At 41.7% G+C, this 14,194-nt stretch overlaps 1 protein-coding gene across 1 annotated transcript in view; it reads left to right on the top strand.

Moving 5' to 3' along the window:
- Nucleotides 1–14,194, top strand: part of b3gntl1 (UDP-GlcNAc:betaGal beta-1,3-N-acetylglucosaminyltransferase-like 1) — a 338,597-nt gene that overhangs the window by 26,966 nt on the left and 297,437 nt on the right. Inside the window, 2 exon segments of the mRNA XM_073025894.1 lie at nt 1,656–1,720; nt 12,844–12,909. Of these exon segments, the coding sequence (XP_072881995.1) occupies nt 1,656–1,720; nt 12,844–12,909 (131 nt within the window).

Below are 14,194 nucleotides of genomic sequence, written 5' to 3'. Positions count from 1 at the left end.
CATTTTGTACTTGTCTGACTTAAATGGTACATGGTATTGGGGGTAGGGTACTAACATGGATAGAAAATTGGTTGGCAGACAGGAAACAAAGATTAGGGATTAACGGGTCCTTTACAGAATGGCAGGCAGTGACTAGTGGGATACCGCAAGGTTCGGTGCTGGGACCGCAGCTATTTAAAATATACATTAATGATTTAGATGAAGGGATTAAAAGTAACATTAGCAAATTTGCAGATGACACAAAGCTGGGTGGCAGTGTGAAATATGAGGAGGATGTTAGGAGAATGCAGGGTGACTTGGACAGGTTAGGTGAGTGGGCAGATGCATGGCAAATGCAGTTTAATGTGGATAAATGTGAGGTTATCCACTTTGGTGGCAAGAACAGGAAGGCAGATTACTATCTGAATGGTGTCAAGTTAGGAAAAGGGGAAGTACAACGAGATCTAGGTGTCCTTGTTCATCAGTAACTGAAAGTAAGCATGCAGGTACAGCAGGCAGTGAAGAAAGTTAAAGGCATGTTGGCCTTCATAACAAGGGGAGTTGAGTATAGAGGCAAAGAGGTCCTTCTGCAGTTGTACAGTGCCCTGGTGAGACCACACCTGGAGTATTGTGTTCAATTTTGGTCTCCAAATTTGAGGAAGGACATTCTTGCTATTGAGGGAGTGCAGTGTAGGTTCACAAGGTTAATTCCCAGGATGGTGGGACTGTCATATGTTGAAAGATTGGAGCAACTGAGCTTGTATACACTGGAATTTAGAAGGATGAGAGGGGATCTGATTGAAACATATAAGATTATTAAGGGATTGGACACGCTAGAGGCAGGAAACATGTTCCCGATGTTGGGGGAATCCAGAACCAGAGACCACAGTTTAAGAATAAGGGGTAGGCCATTTAGAACGGAGTTGAGAAAAAACTTTTTCACCCAGAGAGTTGTGGATCTATGGAATGCTCTGCCTCAGAAGGCAGTGGAGGCCAATTCTCTGGAGTCTTTCAAGAAAGAGTTAGATAGAGCTCTTAAAGATAGCAGAGTCAAAGGATATGGGGAGAAGGCAGGAACGGGGTACTGATTGTGGATGATCAGCCATGAGCACATTGAATGGTGGTGCTGGCTTGAAGGGATGAATGGCCTACTCCTGCACCTATTGTCTATAAATTCCATCTGCCATTCCGTGGCCCATGTTCCCAGTTGATCTCAATTTTTTTTGTGGCATTAGATGATCTTCTTCACTGTGCACCACACCACCACTTTTGGTGTCATCTATAAACTTTACTAATTATGCCACCTACATCTCATTCAAATGACAGACAACTATACACTGCATGAAAATTGCAAGTCGTATATAGTTAGGCTCATAATATGTTTATATCTTCTTGAACCCATCAGCCCTACTGGGGCATAGGCTGCCAACTGCAGCTTGCCAGAACCCTCTGTCTTATTGGTGAATTCTTCTTCCCAGAAATAAGGTCTTTGGAGTTTCTGTTTGTGTTTCTATAGTGCTGAGTTTTTATGGGATAGGTTTGCTAGCCCCATACCCAATCCTTCTCCTTTTGTAGCTGTGCTTGGGACTGTCCATGTTGGAGTTAATAATATCTTAATATGCATGTCAAAACTTTGGGGTATGTTCTTAAAATAGTTTTTTTTTGTATTTCTGCAGTGGGTTTTGCCAAGAATTGTGCAATTGCACAAAGTTTTGGAAGATTTCTTTGTTTTCTGGACGCAGTGAGTATATATATCTACAATTATTTTCACATAAAATCATTTCCAATTCAGACGAACATGAATAATTATTTTAAATTATAAATAGAAATATTAAGTGCTGGAAATGCTCAGAGTTTGCGTGTGTGTGATGGAAAAACAGAGGTACCATTGCTGGTTGGGTTTCATTCATCAAAATTGACTAGTTGGGTTGCATGCAAGAAAGACCCATTATCTCACATTAAGTTCAATGTTGACTCCCAGGTGCAGTATTGTCAGAAGAAGAGATGCTGTTCCTTTAGCATTTTTTGGTCTTGACTGGAATGTTATCGATAACCAAAGAGGACGAAAGTTGGAGTGGGTTGGAGAGTTAAAGTGATAGGCAACTGGAAGGTCAGGGTCACCACAGGTATCCTACAGTTGACCAGTGTGCATTTGGTTTCTCCGTTGTTCTCCATTGATGAGATTGTGGGCATTGAATGCAGTACAGTAAATTGGAAGAAGTGGAAGTGACTTGGTGCTTCACCTGGAAGGATTGTTCCCTGGATGGTGGGAAGGGAATGTGGAACAGTCCCTTTGGAATTCAGAAAAAGAAGGGGTGAGAGAGAGATATATCTGGAGGTGGAATGTTGTGGAAAAGGGAGGAAGTTACAGACTACAATGTAGTCATGAGAGGGGTGAGGCAGTCAATGGGAATCCTATCTTGTGAGTGGAAGGAGAATGGTGATAGCAGGTGCAGGAAGTGGAGGAGATGTGGTTGAGAGCTTCATCCACTGTGGCGAAAGGAAGGCCATGGTGAAGATAAACGGCAGACATCACAGAAGCATTGATGTGGAAAGTGTCGCCATCATCATCGGAACATAAATTATATAGCTAGAGAAACTGGGGGAGTGGATTGAATGGCGCCCCTTTACAGGAAGCAGTATGTGAGGACATGCAGTTCAAATGGCTGTGGGAATCTATGGGCTAATAATGGATGTTGATCATTTACCCGTCCACTGAGATAGAAACTAAGAGCAGGTATGGGCCATCGAGTTCCTCAAGCTTGCCTCAGCATTTAGGATGATCATCATTGATATGCCAAAGTCTTTGACTTCTTCTGTGTCAGTTCCATAATTCCCTGATCGTTCCAAACTATACCTGCCCTCTCAATTATTTCCAGTGACCTAGGCAGCACAATACAATTCTTGGGAGCGGAGAGCTCAGAGATCCACTGCTTTGTTAGAAGGTGGAGTTAAAGACATCAGAGAAGAAGTAGAAAGAGCAGATGGAAGATGACAGCAGAGATGGTGAAAATTTTCAGCTGTGCACAACAATAGCAAGTGGCACCAATGCAACCGTCAATGTTGTTGTGACTCTGATCAAAGTCACCAGAGAGGCACTGAAGCTGGTGATATGGAAGCAGACATTCTCATGGAGAAACTCTCGGTAGAGGCTCCCAAACTGAAAAGTACATCACATTTTATACCCTTATGATCAAAGGTAATTGGAGATTCAATACAATTTTAGTAGTTACAATAATATTGTTTACTTCAATATTTTGGGTTGACAGTGCTTCCTTTGAATTACATATCTACAGTGGGAGATACCTCTGAATGTCCAGATATAGATACCTAAAATTAATGTTATTAGGCTGTCTCTGAGTACACAAGACTATTGATTGCCTGTAACTGTGGCCATTTCTGATATGTTAAGTGGCCACATCAGTCTGGTCAACATCTTGAACCCAATAAAAATTGAACACTTGTTCTGGCTTGAATTAATGACTGCTATATTCACATAATTCCAGAATACTCTCTAACAAATGTTCTTTAAAAACGGAGGGAGGCGGGACTGAAGTACAGATTATTCCATGCATCACACAAAGAGACATGCATATTTTGGAGAGTATGTGACTCATGATTGTTCCATCGTTGGCTTGGAGCAACTGAGTGATGTTATTGGAGAAGTTATTCAGTATGAAAGTGAGTATGGCTAGGCAAATGAGAATGATGCTGGACAGATTTTGTTGGTCCTCTTCAAGGAAAACGCCATTCTGGGGTGTGGTAGGGATGCAGATAATGTTTACAGTCAGCATTTGCAGATTTGGGTGCTTGGAGTTGGTTATGGCATTAGCTGGGTATCTCAGTTGTAAATGGGAAGGGACTGGACTGAAGAAGAGTCAAGGTAGAAAGAAGTATATTCTATGGAACAAGAAGGAGAACTAGTTTTCTGGATTACAGTGATGTGATTTTCAATGATGGGAACATGGACCAGGGGAGGTTTAAGGAGGTGTCGAGGAGACAGAAGTCAATTTGCTGAGGATTGTCACCTTGTTGTGGTGAAGAAGATTGTGAGTTCCTGAGATACCCAAGCCGATGTCACTTAGCTTCTGGTAGGATCACCCATGGCAATAAGGTCAAGGGGGAAGTTCGAGACAAAGAGCCATCCAACCAAAATCTTAACGGTGGAGCTGCTAGAGGATGATGAGACATCACAATGGCAGTGAAGGCAGAGGAAGGCTGCAGCAGTGAGGGGTCCCCAGTTGTCTTGCTTTCCATGCTACTGGACGCTGATGCTAAGCCTTCCCACATTAAACAAAGTCACAGACAGGCATCCTCCATTAAGGGAATCCAACCGGACATCCCAGGCTGAGTCCTGTGGCGAGGAGAATACGTGAATCTTGGATTGGCATCTGTAGCCACCTGAGGAGGCAACAATAGACAAACACGTGGGAGAACATCACACTACTATTAGTCTGCTAAGCACTGGCACCATCCTTGTCAGCATATTGAATGTCAATGTCAGGATTGATCCTTGGTGAATTGAGTTCTGTGAGTTCAGAATTAGGTAGGTGTCAGTGAACAAGGACAGTGAAAAGGTGGGATGGTCAAAGTCATGCTTGCAGTTTGAGGTGGGGAGGCAAGGTCCAGGTAGATCAGAAATTCTGAAGATGCATCCATGGTGTGGGATTAACAGTTTTAGGGAAAACAATGGGTTTGGAGACAAACGTAGTAGCAAAAGTGCTAAGCATTGTTTTGGGATGTCAGGGACTAATTTTGAGGGTAGATTGTGTGGGATCCGAGAATGGAGGCTGGTTGAAAAAAAATGCTAAGGGTGGGACTAGAGGAGAGCTGGGATCTGAAAAATTACTAGATTTGAAGGGTTTTGAAGTTTGTAATCTGTGAAGCCTGAAAAGAAAGAGACGTCATTTATCAAAGTGTCAAAAGCAGCAAAGGATGAAGTCAGTGTGCAGTCAGACATCTTTGAGATGTATTGAGTCGATGCTTTTTGAGAGAGAGAGAGAGAGAGAGAGGTTAAGAGGATGCATGTGCTGTTTTGTATTTTTTAAGCTTGAATCTCTGCGTATGCACAAAGCAGTGATTGAAGGAGCATTGAATATCTTCTGTATAACTGTAATTATTTGTAGAACTGTGAAGGGTGGAATATCAATTTGAATCAAGAAATAAATCAGAGTGTGAGACATTTGCTATGGAATGCCTGTCACTTTAATTCTTCATTCCTCTCCATTCTGACCTCCCGTTCTTTCACCTTTTACACTGTTAGTGAAGCCGAATGTGAGAACTAGAGGTACAGCATTTCATATTCTGACTTATTGAAATATCAATAAATTCTGGTTGCCATCTATTTCAGTTGGCCAGTTCTGATAAAAGACCGTATACCTGTGGTATTAGCTTCTCTGTTCTCTACAGATGCTGTTTGACCTGAAGAGTATTTCTAGCTTTCTTTTATCTTAGATTTACCACAGCATCATTTATCTTCTTTTTGCTTTTGTTCATCTCCATAATGTCATGAACAGAGAGTGTTGAAAAAGCTGTCAGGTGCTGTCATATAACTGATTTTGATGGAGGAAGGAGTGAGGAGAAACCACCATTACTGCCAGGAACATTGTTTCTGAATGGAATTTGGAAAACTCCCAAGTGACCAATTGGGAAGAATTGAAGCTCCTTGTCTCTCATTTTGCCGATGAGATGTTAAACTGGTGACTAATCTTCCTTATGAAGTTGACATAAAAGATCCCATAGATCTGTTCAAAAGAAGGCAGAACTTTCCTCTATCGCAGCCAGTAATTATGTTTTCATTTAACCAGTCACCTAATCCCTTAATGTTTGTTCTGAGTATAGTTTTGGATATTGGTTTGTTTGCATTTGGGTTTGCTAACCTTCTTCAAACTTAAGTTTCGTTGTTTTTTAAACATGTACATGCTTACAGCTAGACAAAACGGTGTTCCTTCAAGAGCAAAGTGCAAAACACAGTGCAGACAGTCTGAGAATGATATTAGCACAATCCCTGAGTGGTGTAGCCTGAAGTTTGATGCAGGGGATATTGTCCTGGAGCCATGTTTCTGCAAGAACGAGCACACGGCGGTTCCTCATCTCACGCTGGATCAGTCCAACGTCTCACAGGGAGTGAATGCTGGCGAGCAGCACCAACAGAGGGGCCAGCCCCCAACCCAGCAAAAATTCCAGCACACCCTGCCACACCTTTGTTCCATGAATAAACAATGAATAAATTGAAAATACTTTAGTAGCTCCAAATTACTGAACATGCACAGGATGTGAAGATTTATTCATGCAAGTTTCTTCATTGGAGGCAGGGTACTTAATGATGGAAGGTGTTGAAGGCGTTGACCTAGGGTCAGAAAATGCCACCAGCTAAAGCAGCTGTGTTCCCTTTCTTGAGAATTGAAAAGCCAAAGTAAATGGTCGACACAGAGCTGCTCAGAATTAAGTTTGCTATTCCCTCTGTCGGTGCTTTTTAAGTTTATGTATTATGAAACAATGCATCTAAAGTACATACCCACCCTGTTAGAACCTATGATATGAAGATGCATAAACAATGCCTCATGACAGCTCTTACCAGAAGATAAACACCTGCCTCTGTTGTACAGTGTGCCAGCAGCCGTCACGTTTGTATACAGTATAACTGGTTCAACTTAATAGCTTGCATCTTGATTTATTTTGTGGAAGTGCTTCAGAAGGAAATATTTCTGCTTGTGGGTGCAACTTGTTTTAACATAGAATGGTGCAGCACAAGAACAAATCCTTCGACCCATTATACCTGTTTCTTTTAAGATGAAGGCGGAGGCTGCTACAATCATTGCTTGCTGGAAGCACAAGCTAGGGTTTCATCTGGAGGATAACAACGGACAGTTTACTTGCTGGGCCAGTCATCTGTATTTAAATACCCTACTGGATGTTTAGCTCTGTAAATGACTTTTTCCCCCTCAGGTGCAGCATCTCTTCAAAGTTGCAGTCATAACATCTTTGTTTTTTTTCTTCTGTTATGTTGTTGAAGCTCGATAGTGTGACACCTACTCTCTAAATGGGTATTTGCTGGCGTTTGCCAGCTCCTTTGATGCAAAAAAGGGAAATTCTGAGTCCTCTGGTCAAAGTAAATACTCGAGTTAGATGGTAATCAACTGCTTTACTGCTGCTTTTTTCCGACTTGGGAAATTGGTTTCTGAATTTGTTGATTTTTTTTGAGTCTGTGGTAACACATGCTGTCAGATATTTTCTCTCGAGTCAAGTAAAGCCGATCAATGAAACCCTTTCAAATGTTGCACAGGGAGAAGTAATGCTTTCTAATTGGAAATGCTTTCATATTTCCTATTCATCTCCAATTTAGCTGGAGTTGTAAAATGAGACAATTGAGTCATTTGGAGTTCAGATGGTTCCGGGATTTATCTTGCTGGCCGTCCACAGCATTGAGTCCAACAACTAAATGTGAACGACGACCAAGCCATGGGTGGCGATGAGCAGGAGCCCTATCTCCGGTGCCCCAGTCATTCCCACTGGCAAGGATGGGACAGAGCTTTGCCAGCTGTCAAACGTTGCAAATGCTTTTTACAAATTTAAATGTTTTAACTGTCATTTTAGAAACTATAAAAATTAACATAGGAACAAAAAAAAAATTGAAATGTAAAAATCCGTAAGCGCCTTAAAGCATTGAGATGTTCATGCATCTTATGTGCACAGATGGTGGCTCTCCCAAACAAAAGGAGTATCTCAGCAGAAGAGTCAAATTAGAAGCAGACCACTCCCCATCTGACATCCATGTCAAACTTGACGACTAAAACGAAAAGTCGAATGATCCTTTCATTATGTTGCTGACAGAAGAGGGACAGTCTTAGAGACTGGCCTTGAAAACCGTCTTTAACTATTCTCGCCATCCTCAGTGACAGACTTACTCACAGTAACGTTTGCTAAACAGGTTGGTGACAAGGTGCTCACTCAGAATGGGAAACGAGTGAGTTACCTGCAAAGTGAGCTGTGCTCTCTGATACGTCCTCCAACTCACAGTAGCACCTCAGTGTCAAGAAGGGGACAGAGTTTACTAGGCTGACTGGATGAGGGAAAGTTCTTGCTTTGTGATAAATCGCACTTCCTCTGCGTACACCTGTCTTTGTACAACAAGAAGGATTCTGTCCTTTGGCCTGATTCAGTTGCTCTGCGCTGAGAGGTTGCTTACAAACGTGAAAACACTGCAAAGACGGTCTTTGGCTACTCTTTGTTCATGATTTGAAGGAAGGCCTTATCCTCGATGGAAGGTGTCAGCTTATAATCGATCTTCTGATCGACAGAAGACCGGCTTGCCTGAATCTACTTGAGCAGAGTGCTTGGTTTGCTGACCTACGTTTGCTTGTACAGATTCTACTCTCACAGGGCCTGAAGTGACTTGGGTGTCCATCCTCCTGGACAGTGGTCTTGAACGTGCTGACAGTGGGTTCTTGAGCTCCACTGAGGTAGACTTCACCCATGATGTTCCAACCCAGGTCAATCGTTGGGCATAAGGTGTGTCATGCTGACCATTGCACTGTTCTCCTACCTCGTGTGCACAGATGGTGCCTCTGCCAAGCAATAGGAGAATCTCGGCAGAAGAGACAAAAGGGGAAATCTTGTCAGATATGTCCTTAAGATTTGAATGACCACGTGCAACTTCAGGGGTTGGGATTTCAGTTACCCACCGTTCTTGCATGTTGTTCAATAGTTTTCCCACTATAGGGTTAATTCCTCTTGAAGTAGCTAAGAAGCTGATAGGTAACCTTCATTTTTTTTTGCATCTTATAGTTCTGACAAAAGATCTGCTAGCTTTGATGGTTCTTTGTGCGAGAGCTTTGGAAAGTTGCCGTAGCTACTGAGAAGAGATTTTTCGATTGCCTCTGGAGAGCTGTAGCATTTGTCCAGCCTCCACAACAACATTTTCAAACCTGTAGATGCATTATTAATGTGCGCTGCCCTAACGCTTGTTGCATGTTGCAGTGACTCCTCACCAAGCCGCTTACAAAGAAGGTCTAGCTCTTTGGTAGGTTTGAGACTTAGCCCTTCCACTGCATTGCAAAAGCTTGACTTCCAGGATAAGTAACTGGCAGGCTGGTTGTCAAACTCTTTTAGCCCTGCTGTGACTAGGTTTCGATGAGCCAAGTCCAATTCACCTCCAATTCCTGAATGAGGGCATTGTGGAGACTGATTTGCCAAATATCTATCCTGGGATGGATGGAGCCCCACTCAGTCCGTCCATGTCTGTGCAGATAGGATTAGCATCAGTAGCAACTCTTGACTGAAGTCTTTGCTGTGATAAAACTGTTGAGGAGGGTGTTGTGGGTCTTTGCTGCTGTAGGCCTTGACTGACTTGTTGGCTGAGCGGCATGGACAGCTTCTAACTTTAGAGCTGGAGCACTGTCTTTTTCATAGCCGTTTGCATCTCAGTTGCTCTTACTCTTGCTGATTCTGCTCTGGTGTAAGCTCATGCGGCAGCTATGCTGATTGTGGAAGCATTGCAATGATGCAGTCAATTCACCGCATTCTGACCTCACTTCTAGGTTGCGGCGATCAACGTTGCTCAGGACAGAAGCTGACATTGTAGCATACAGCATTCAGATTCATCTCCAGTGGCAGGGCGGTCCAAATTAACCCACGTAGGAAATGATGTAACTAACAGCTTACAAGCAGCAGGTGATGTTCGTACAAAATAAACTGTACACTGAACGAACAGCACTTCTAGAACATTCTACTTTCAAGAGCTACATGGATTTTTTGAAATTAGAACATGGAGAGAGAAGTGTCAAATCAGAACCCATTGCATTAATCATTGTACTTGAGCAATTTGGACCAATTTTGGACCTTTTACTCTAGAAGTTAAATATAGATTCAGCACTGGGCTGGTCTGCCAAAATTATTGCAAGTTGTAACTTGCTAGTTGCTTGAAATTTCAATTAGTGAGTGAATCAGAAAGCCAGTTTCTTTTTTAATCACTGGCGTACTAATATCTTAAAAAAATGTTAGATGTCATTGTATGTTGACACATCTGAGTTATGTGGAAGACAATGTTGTGTTTTTTAGCATAGAGATAATTTGAGGCTAGAAGTTGAAGTATTAAAACCAGCAAATGGCAAATACATTCAAGGCCATTTTTGTCTGGTTTTGTCAAGTAGTTATCAACCTGTTTGCAACTAATGGTTTAACGTTTTGTCTAAAGCGTGCAGTCAAGAATGTTGTTTAACGTGTTAAGCGTTTTGTTATGAGTGCAAGGCTATGTTTATATCATTATCTGTTTATGTAGCTATTTTGCAGTTCTGTTCAAATAATCTTGTGAAATCAAAGTATTTAAATACAATTCCATTTCTAGCAGTAATGTGCCAAATATTATTAAATTGGAATATATTGATTTTCTGATTATGCAGCGACCTGTAATGTGACTGGATAAGAAATGCTGGTTCTAATTATAGCATCCAGCTGGGCTAAGAATTTTTCTAAACATTTTTCCTTCGTTTTATGTTTCTTGGAAGATTGCAAGAAATTGGAATTCTTTAGGTAACAATACTTTTTACAGGGGCAGCTCCTCTTGGTGGTGGCGCCTTCATTGGAGAAAAATGTATTTTCTCCAGTCGTCCCGCAGCCACTTGAGTCCAAAGTTTAGTAGTCTCAGTGAAATAGTGGTCAAGTTTATTTTTTGAATATTGGAATTTTTTTTTGTGTGTATCTAAATTGGAATCAGTTTGACACTGTCTCACACATACCCAAGGTACAGTGAAATGCTTGTCTTGCATACTGTTCATATAAATCAATTCATTACACTATACATTAGTGCAAGGACTAATTTTAATCATTTTTAATAGGCAGTATTATGAAGACTCCTGTCTACCACCCATGCCCATGTAACCTGGTAGAGATACACTGGTAGAATCTCATTGTACACTTTCAACAGGGAGTTGAGGCTTTAGGCAGTGCAGTCTTGCGGCCCTCCCCAGAATACTCCAGGCTCTGACAACAGGCAAGGTTGCAGCTGGAGCTTTGCCAGGTGCCAAAGCTGTCAAGGAATTTTGTAATTTTTAAACATCTGAATCTTGTTGGAACCATTTTGCCTTCTGAGGTCCCTGCCTGCCCAGCCACACTTTCTGTTTATTGGTGCCGAGTGCCAAAGGAGCTGATCTTTGCCTCCAAGAGGCCGGGGCAGGCCGTTTAATCATATTCAAAGATGATAAAATAAATTTAATGTTTTCCTCATTTAAAATGTTTAATTACAAGAACTTTAAAGCCCTGACAAATAATTTTAAAAAAATAAACAAAGGGAAACATTTATCTGCACCTGCATTTTCACACGGGTGTGACGAAGATGCACCCCAGCACCCCAGCACCCCAGCACCCCAGCACTGAAGACCCCATGCGGTTCACCTGACCTTCCACGCAGCCTGGTTCCATCGATGGATACGATGGTGGATCTGGCAGCAGAGCTCGATGTCTGTGTGCCCCATCCTGCTTTAATGAAGTGCCGTGTTTGGCCGCTTGCGTTTCATATGTGGAAGTCTGAAGCTTCTGTGGTAGCACCAGCTGATTGCTGGAAGTTCCCTTCAGAAATTTCCAACTCCATTCTGTCCAGTGTCTCCAGAGACATGCACAATCTTATTAGTTTTTACATCATGTGAAAATTAAAGACACAAATTATTAGCATGCTTTATTTAATTCATTAATAACATAGAACACACAATTGTTTTACTCTAGTTCAAAGATTTAAATGTTTTAGTAAAAAATATTACTCGTTTACTCTAGTTTGCAGGGTAAGATTGGTATTGAAATGTGGTCAACAATCTCACTTCAGTTTTGACCTGGTGTGGGATTGGAGGGGTGTATTGCTGGAAGGTATCAGTGAGACTGGGCCATTGAGTTCCATGTGCATTCCAGCAGTGCTGTGTAGTGACTGAGGTGACAGTGTCATCAGTCAGCATGTCCTGTGCTTGTTCCAGTAATGAATGGCTGAACATGATTCAGTTCAATATCCAAATGCCAGACACTGTTATAAATTCTTGGCAATTTTGCCAGGCCACAGGATAAAAGTTTCTGCCCTCAGCTTTGCCTTCTGTTAAAGCCCATCAGGGTATTCTTGGACAGGGGGATTACTTCTCATCTCTGCCTCCCCCATACTGTTTGGATCTTGCTGCACCTTGCGTCAGAGGGCTAGAGAGATTTCATCTGTGCATCTGTACTGAGTTAATATGGGTGTGGGGCGAGTGCAGACAGTGACTCAGATTAGGGTGATGGATCCAGGACAACTCGGCCTACTGAATCACCAGCGTAGGCGTGTTTGAAGCCAAGTCTGAAGCTGAAAACAGACTGATCCTGAAATGGACAGATGAATTCCTGGCACAGTAATTGCAATACATTAAGAATTCTGAGAGTGAATAAGTTTTTTTTAAGCCCATTGAGTCCCATTTATTTAACTCTTGTACGGCTAAGAAGTTGTCTTTTTATTTTAAATGTACATATTCAGAAAGAGACAGTTGGTAGCATTCTGACCCCATTTGATAGTAATGGCCTATAGAGTCGAGAGGGGGTCTGACTTCCCTCACAGAGTGATAAAAGATGGCTATGTTTGGAATTCGGAGCACATCCAGGGTTGACGTTAAATAATTTCCAGATTGTTGGTGCGTTGCCATTTTGAGAATATGGGATTGGAGGATGTCATTGCTGTAGAAGCAGTGCCATATCAAAGCGACCACTCTTAGACTTGGTTGAAGCCTACTGATTTCACCCACCCAGTGGGTTTGTGGTTGAACCAGATTTGAAGTGAAGTCATTGTAACGTGTACAAGTGAACTCATCTGGTCTGTCTGTTTAAGGTGCATTGAATAACAAATGTTATTTGCCACAGGATGATGTCATGATGCCACAGAGGGTGAGACTACAGTATGCTGCAGCCCTTGAACACTCACATTGTGTAAGTACCAAAACCGGTTATTTAAAAGCTAAGTAGTTATTTCCTTATGACCTTTCAATTTTTTAATGGGAATAGTGATTTGTTGCTTGATATTTACACAGCACCTACGATAATGTGGCAGCCTTGCAAACCCTTTTTGATTTATAGCCCCTTACCAGAGAGGCTTTACAATAGAATACTAGCTTAGTGAATCCACCTTGCCTTCTTTCACCAATTGACCTTTCATTGTAAATACTGCAGGAATTGGAAGTTCTGAGCATCACTTAAGTGCTAATCTGTAGTTTTATGATTCATGTTTGAATTTACCCCAGTTTGTCAGCAGTTCCTGCTGGTGCTCTTTGCAATCTCATCAAAAGCCATTAGACTTTTAAATTCACATGTCTGTACATTGCATCGGAGATATAGCATAAAGATTTTTACTTCCTCGCATTGTGGGATGGACGTAAGATTTTAAATAAATTCTAATTCAAAAGTTTCTCAAAGGCACAAAGAATAATACAAATTTGTTGTGGCTTTGAGAAAGAAATAATGCAAAGAAATATTTTTTACTGAGTTAAGTTTTGCTACAACAAGTGTATGGGACATTGGAAAAAAGTTGAATTTCCCCATGGGGATGAATAAAGTATCTATCTATCTATCTATCTATCTATCTATCTATCTATCTATCTATCTATCTATCTAAGAATTCTCTGTAATATCTGTATATGTTCCTGTCTCCTTATGACATTTGACTTTGCTCTGCTTGCTGACTCTATCAGTTATCATTGAATTCAAATACAAATCTTTGTAAGACTGGTCTGTGGACACACAATCCAGCATCCCACTCTATCTTCCTCTTCCTCCGTGGGGTTCTATATGTCCATTTTTCCACTTACCTTTCTCCAACAGCCTCTTTCTGAAAACTCAACCCACCCATCCCCATATGGCCCCACCTGTCCATCATCCCATACCTCTTCAGGCTCCACCTATCATCCCACAGTCTATATTTCACCCCTCCCTCTCACCTCTTCATGCTGGCTATCTTCCCACTACACTCTGCTGGTGCAGGTCTTGACCTGAAGCATCAGTCATCCCTTTGCCTCCACAGATGCTGATGGACCCACTGAATTCTTATAGCAGATTTTTTTTGTGTGTGGCTGAAATGTTAACTCTGGTTCTTTCCCCATGGAGGCTATCTGATCTATTGCGTGTTACCACCATTTTCTGCTTTTATTTCTTCCTCTTCTTTGGTTATATGCATGCTTAAGTTTTTAGTTATCCTTCTAAACTGTGAATATTTATGTGT

Source organism: Hemitrygon akajei, chromosome 22, assembly GCF_048418815.1.
Source record: "Hemitrygon akajei chromosome 22, sHemAka1.3, whole genome shotgun sequence".
NCBI classification, from domain to species: Eukaryota; Metazoa; Chordata; class Chondrichthyes; order Myliobatiformes; family Dasyatidae; genus Hemitrygon; species Hemitrygon akajei.
The sequence above is the reverse complement of the archived record's forward strand: the minus strand, read 5'-3'. Positions and strand labels throughout refer to the sequence as shown.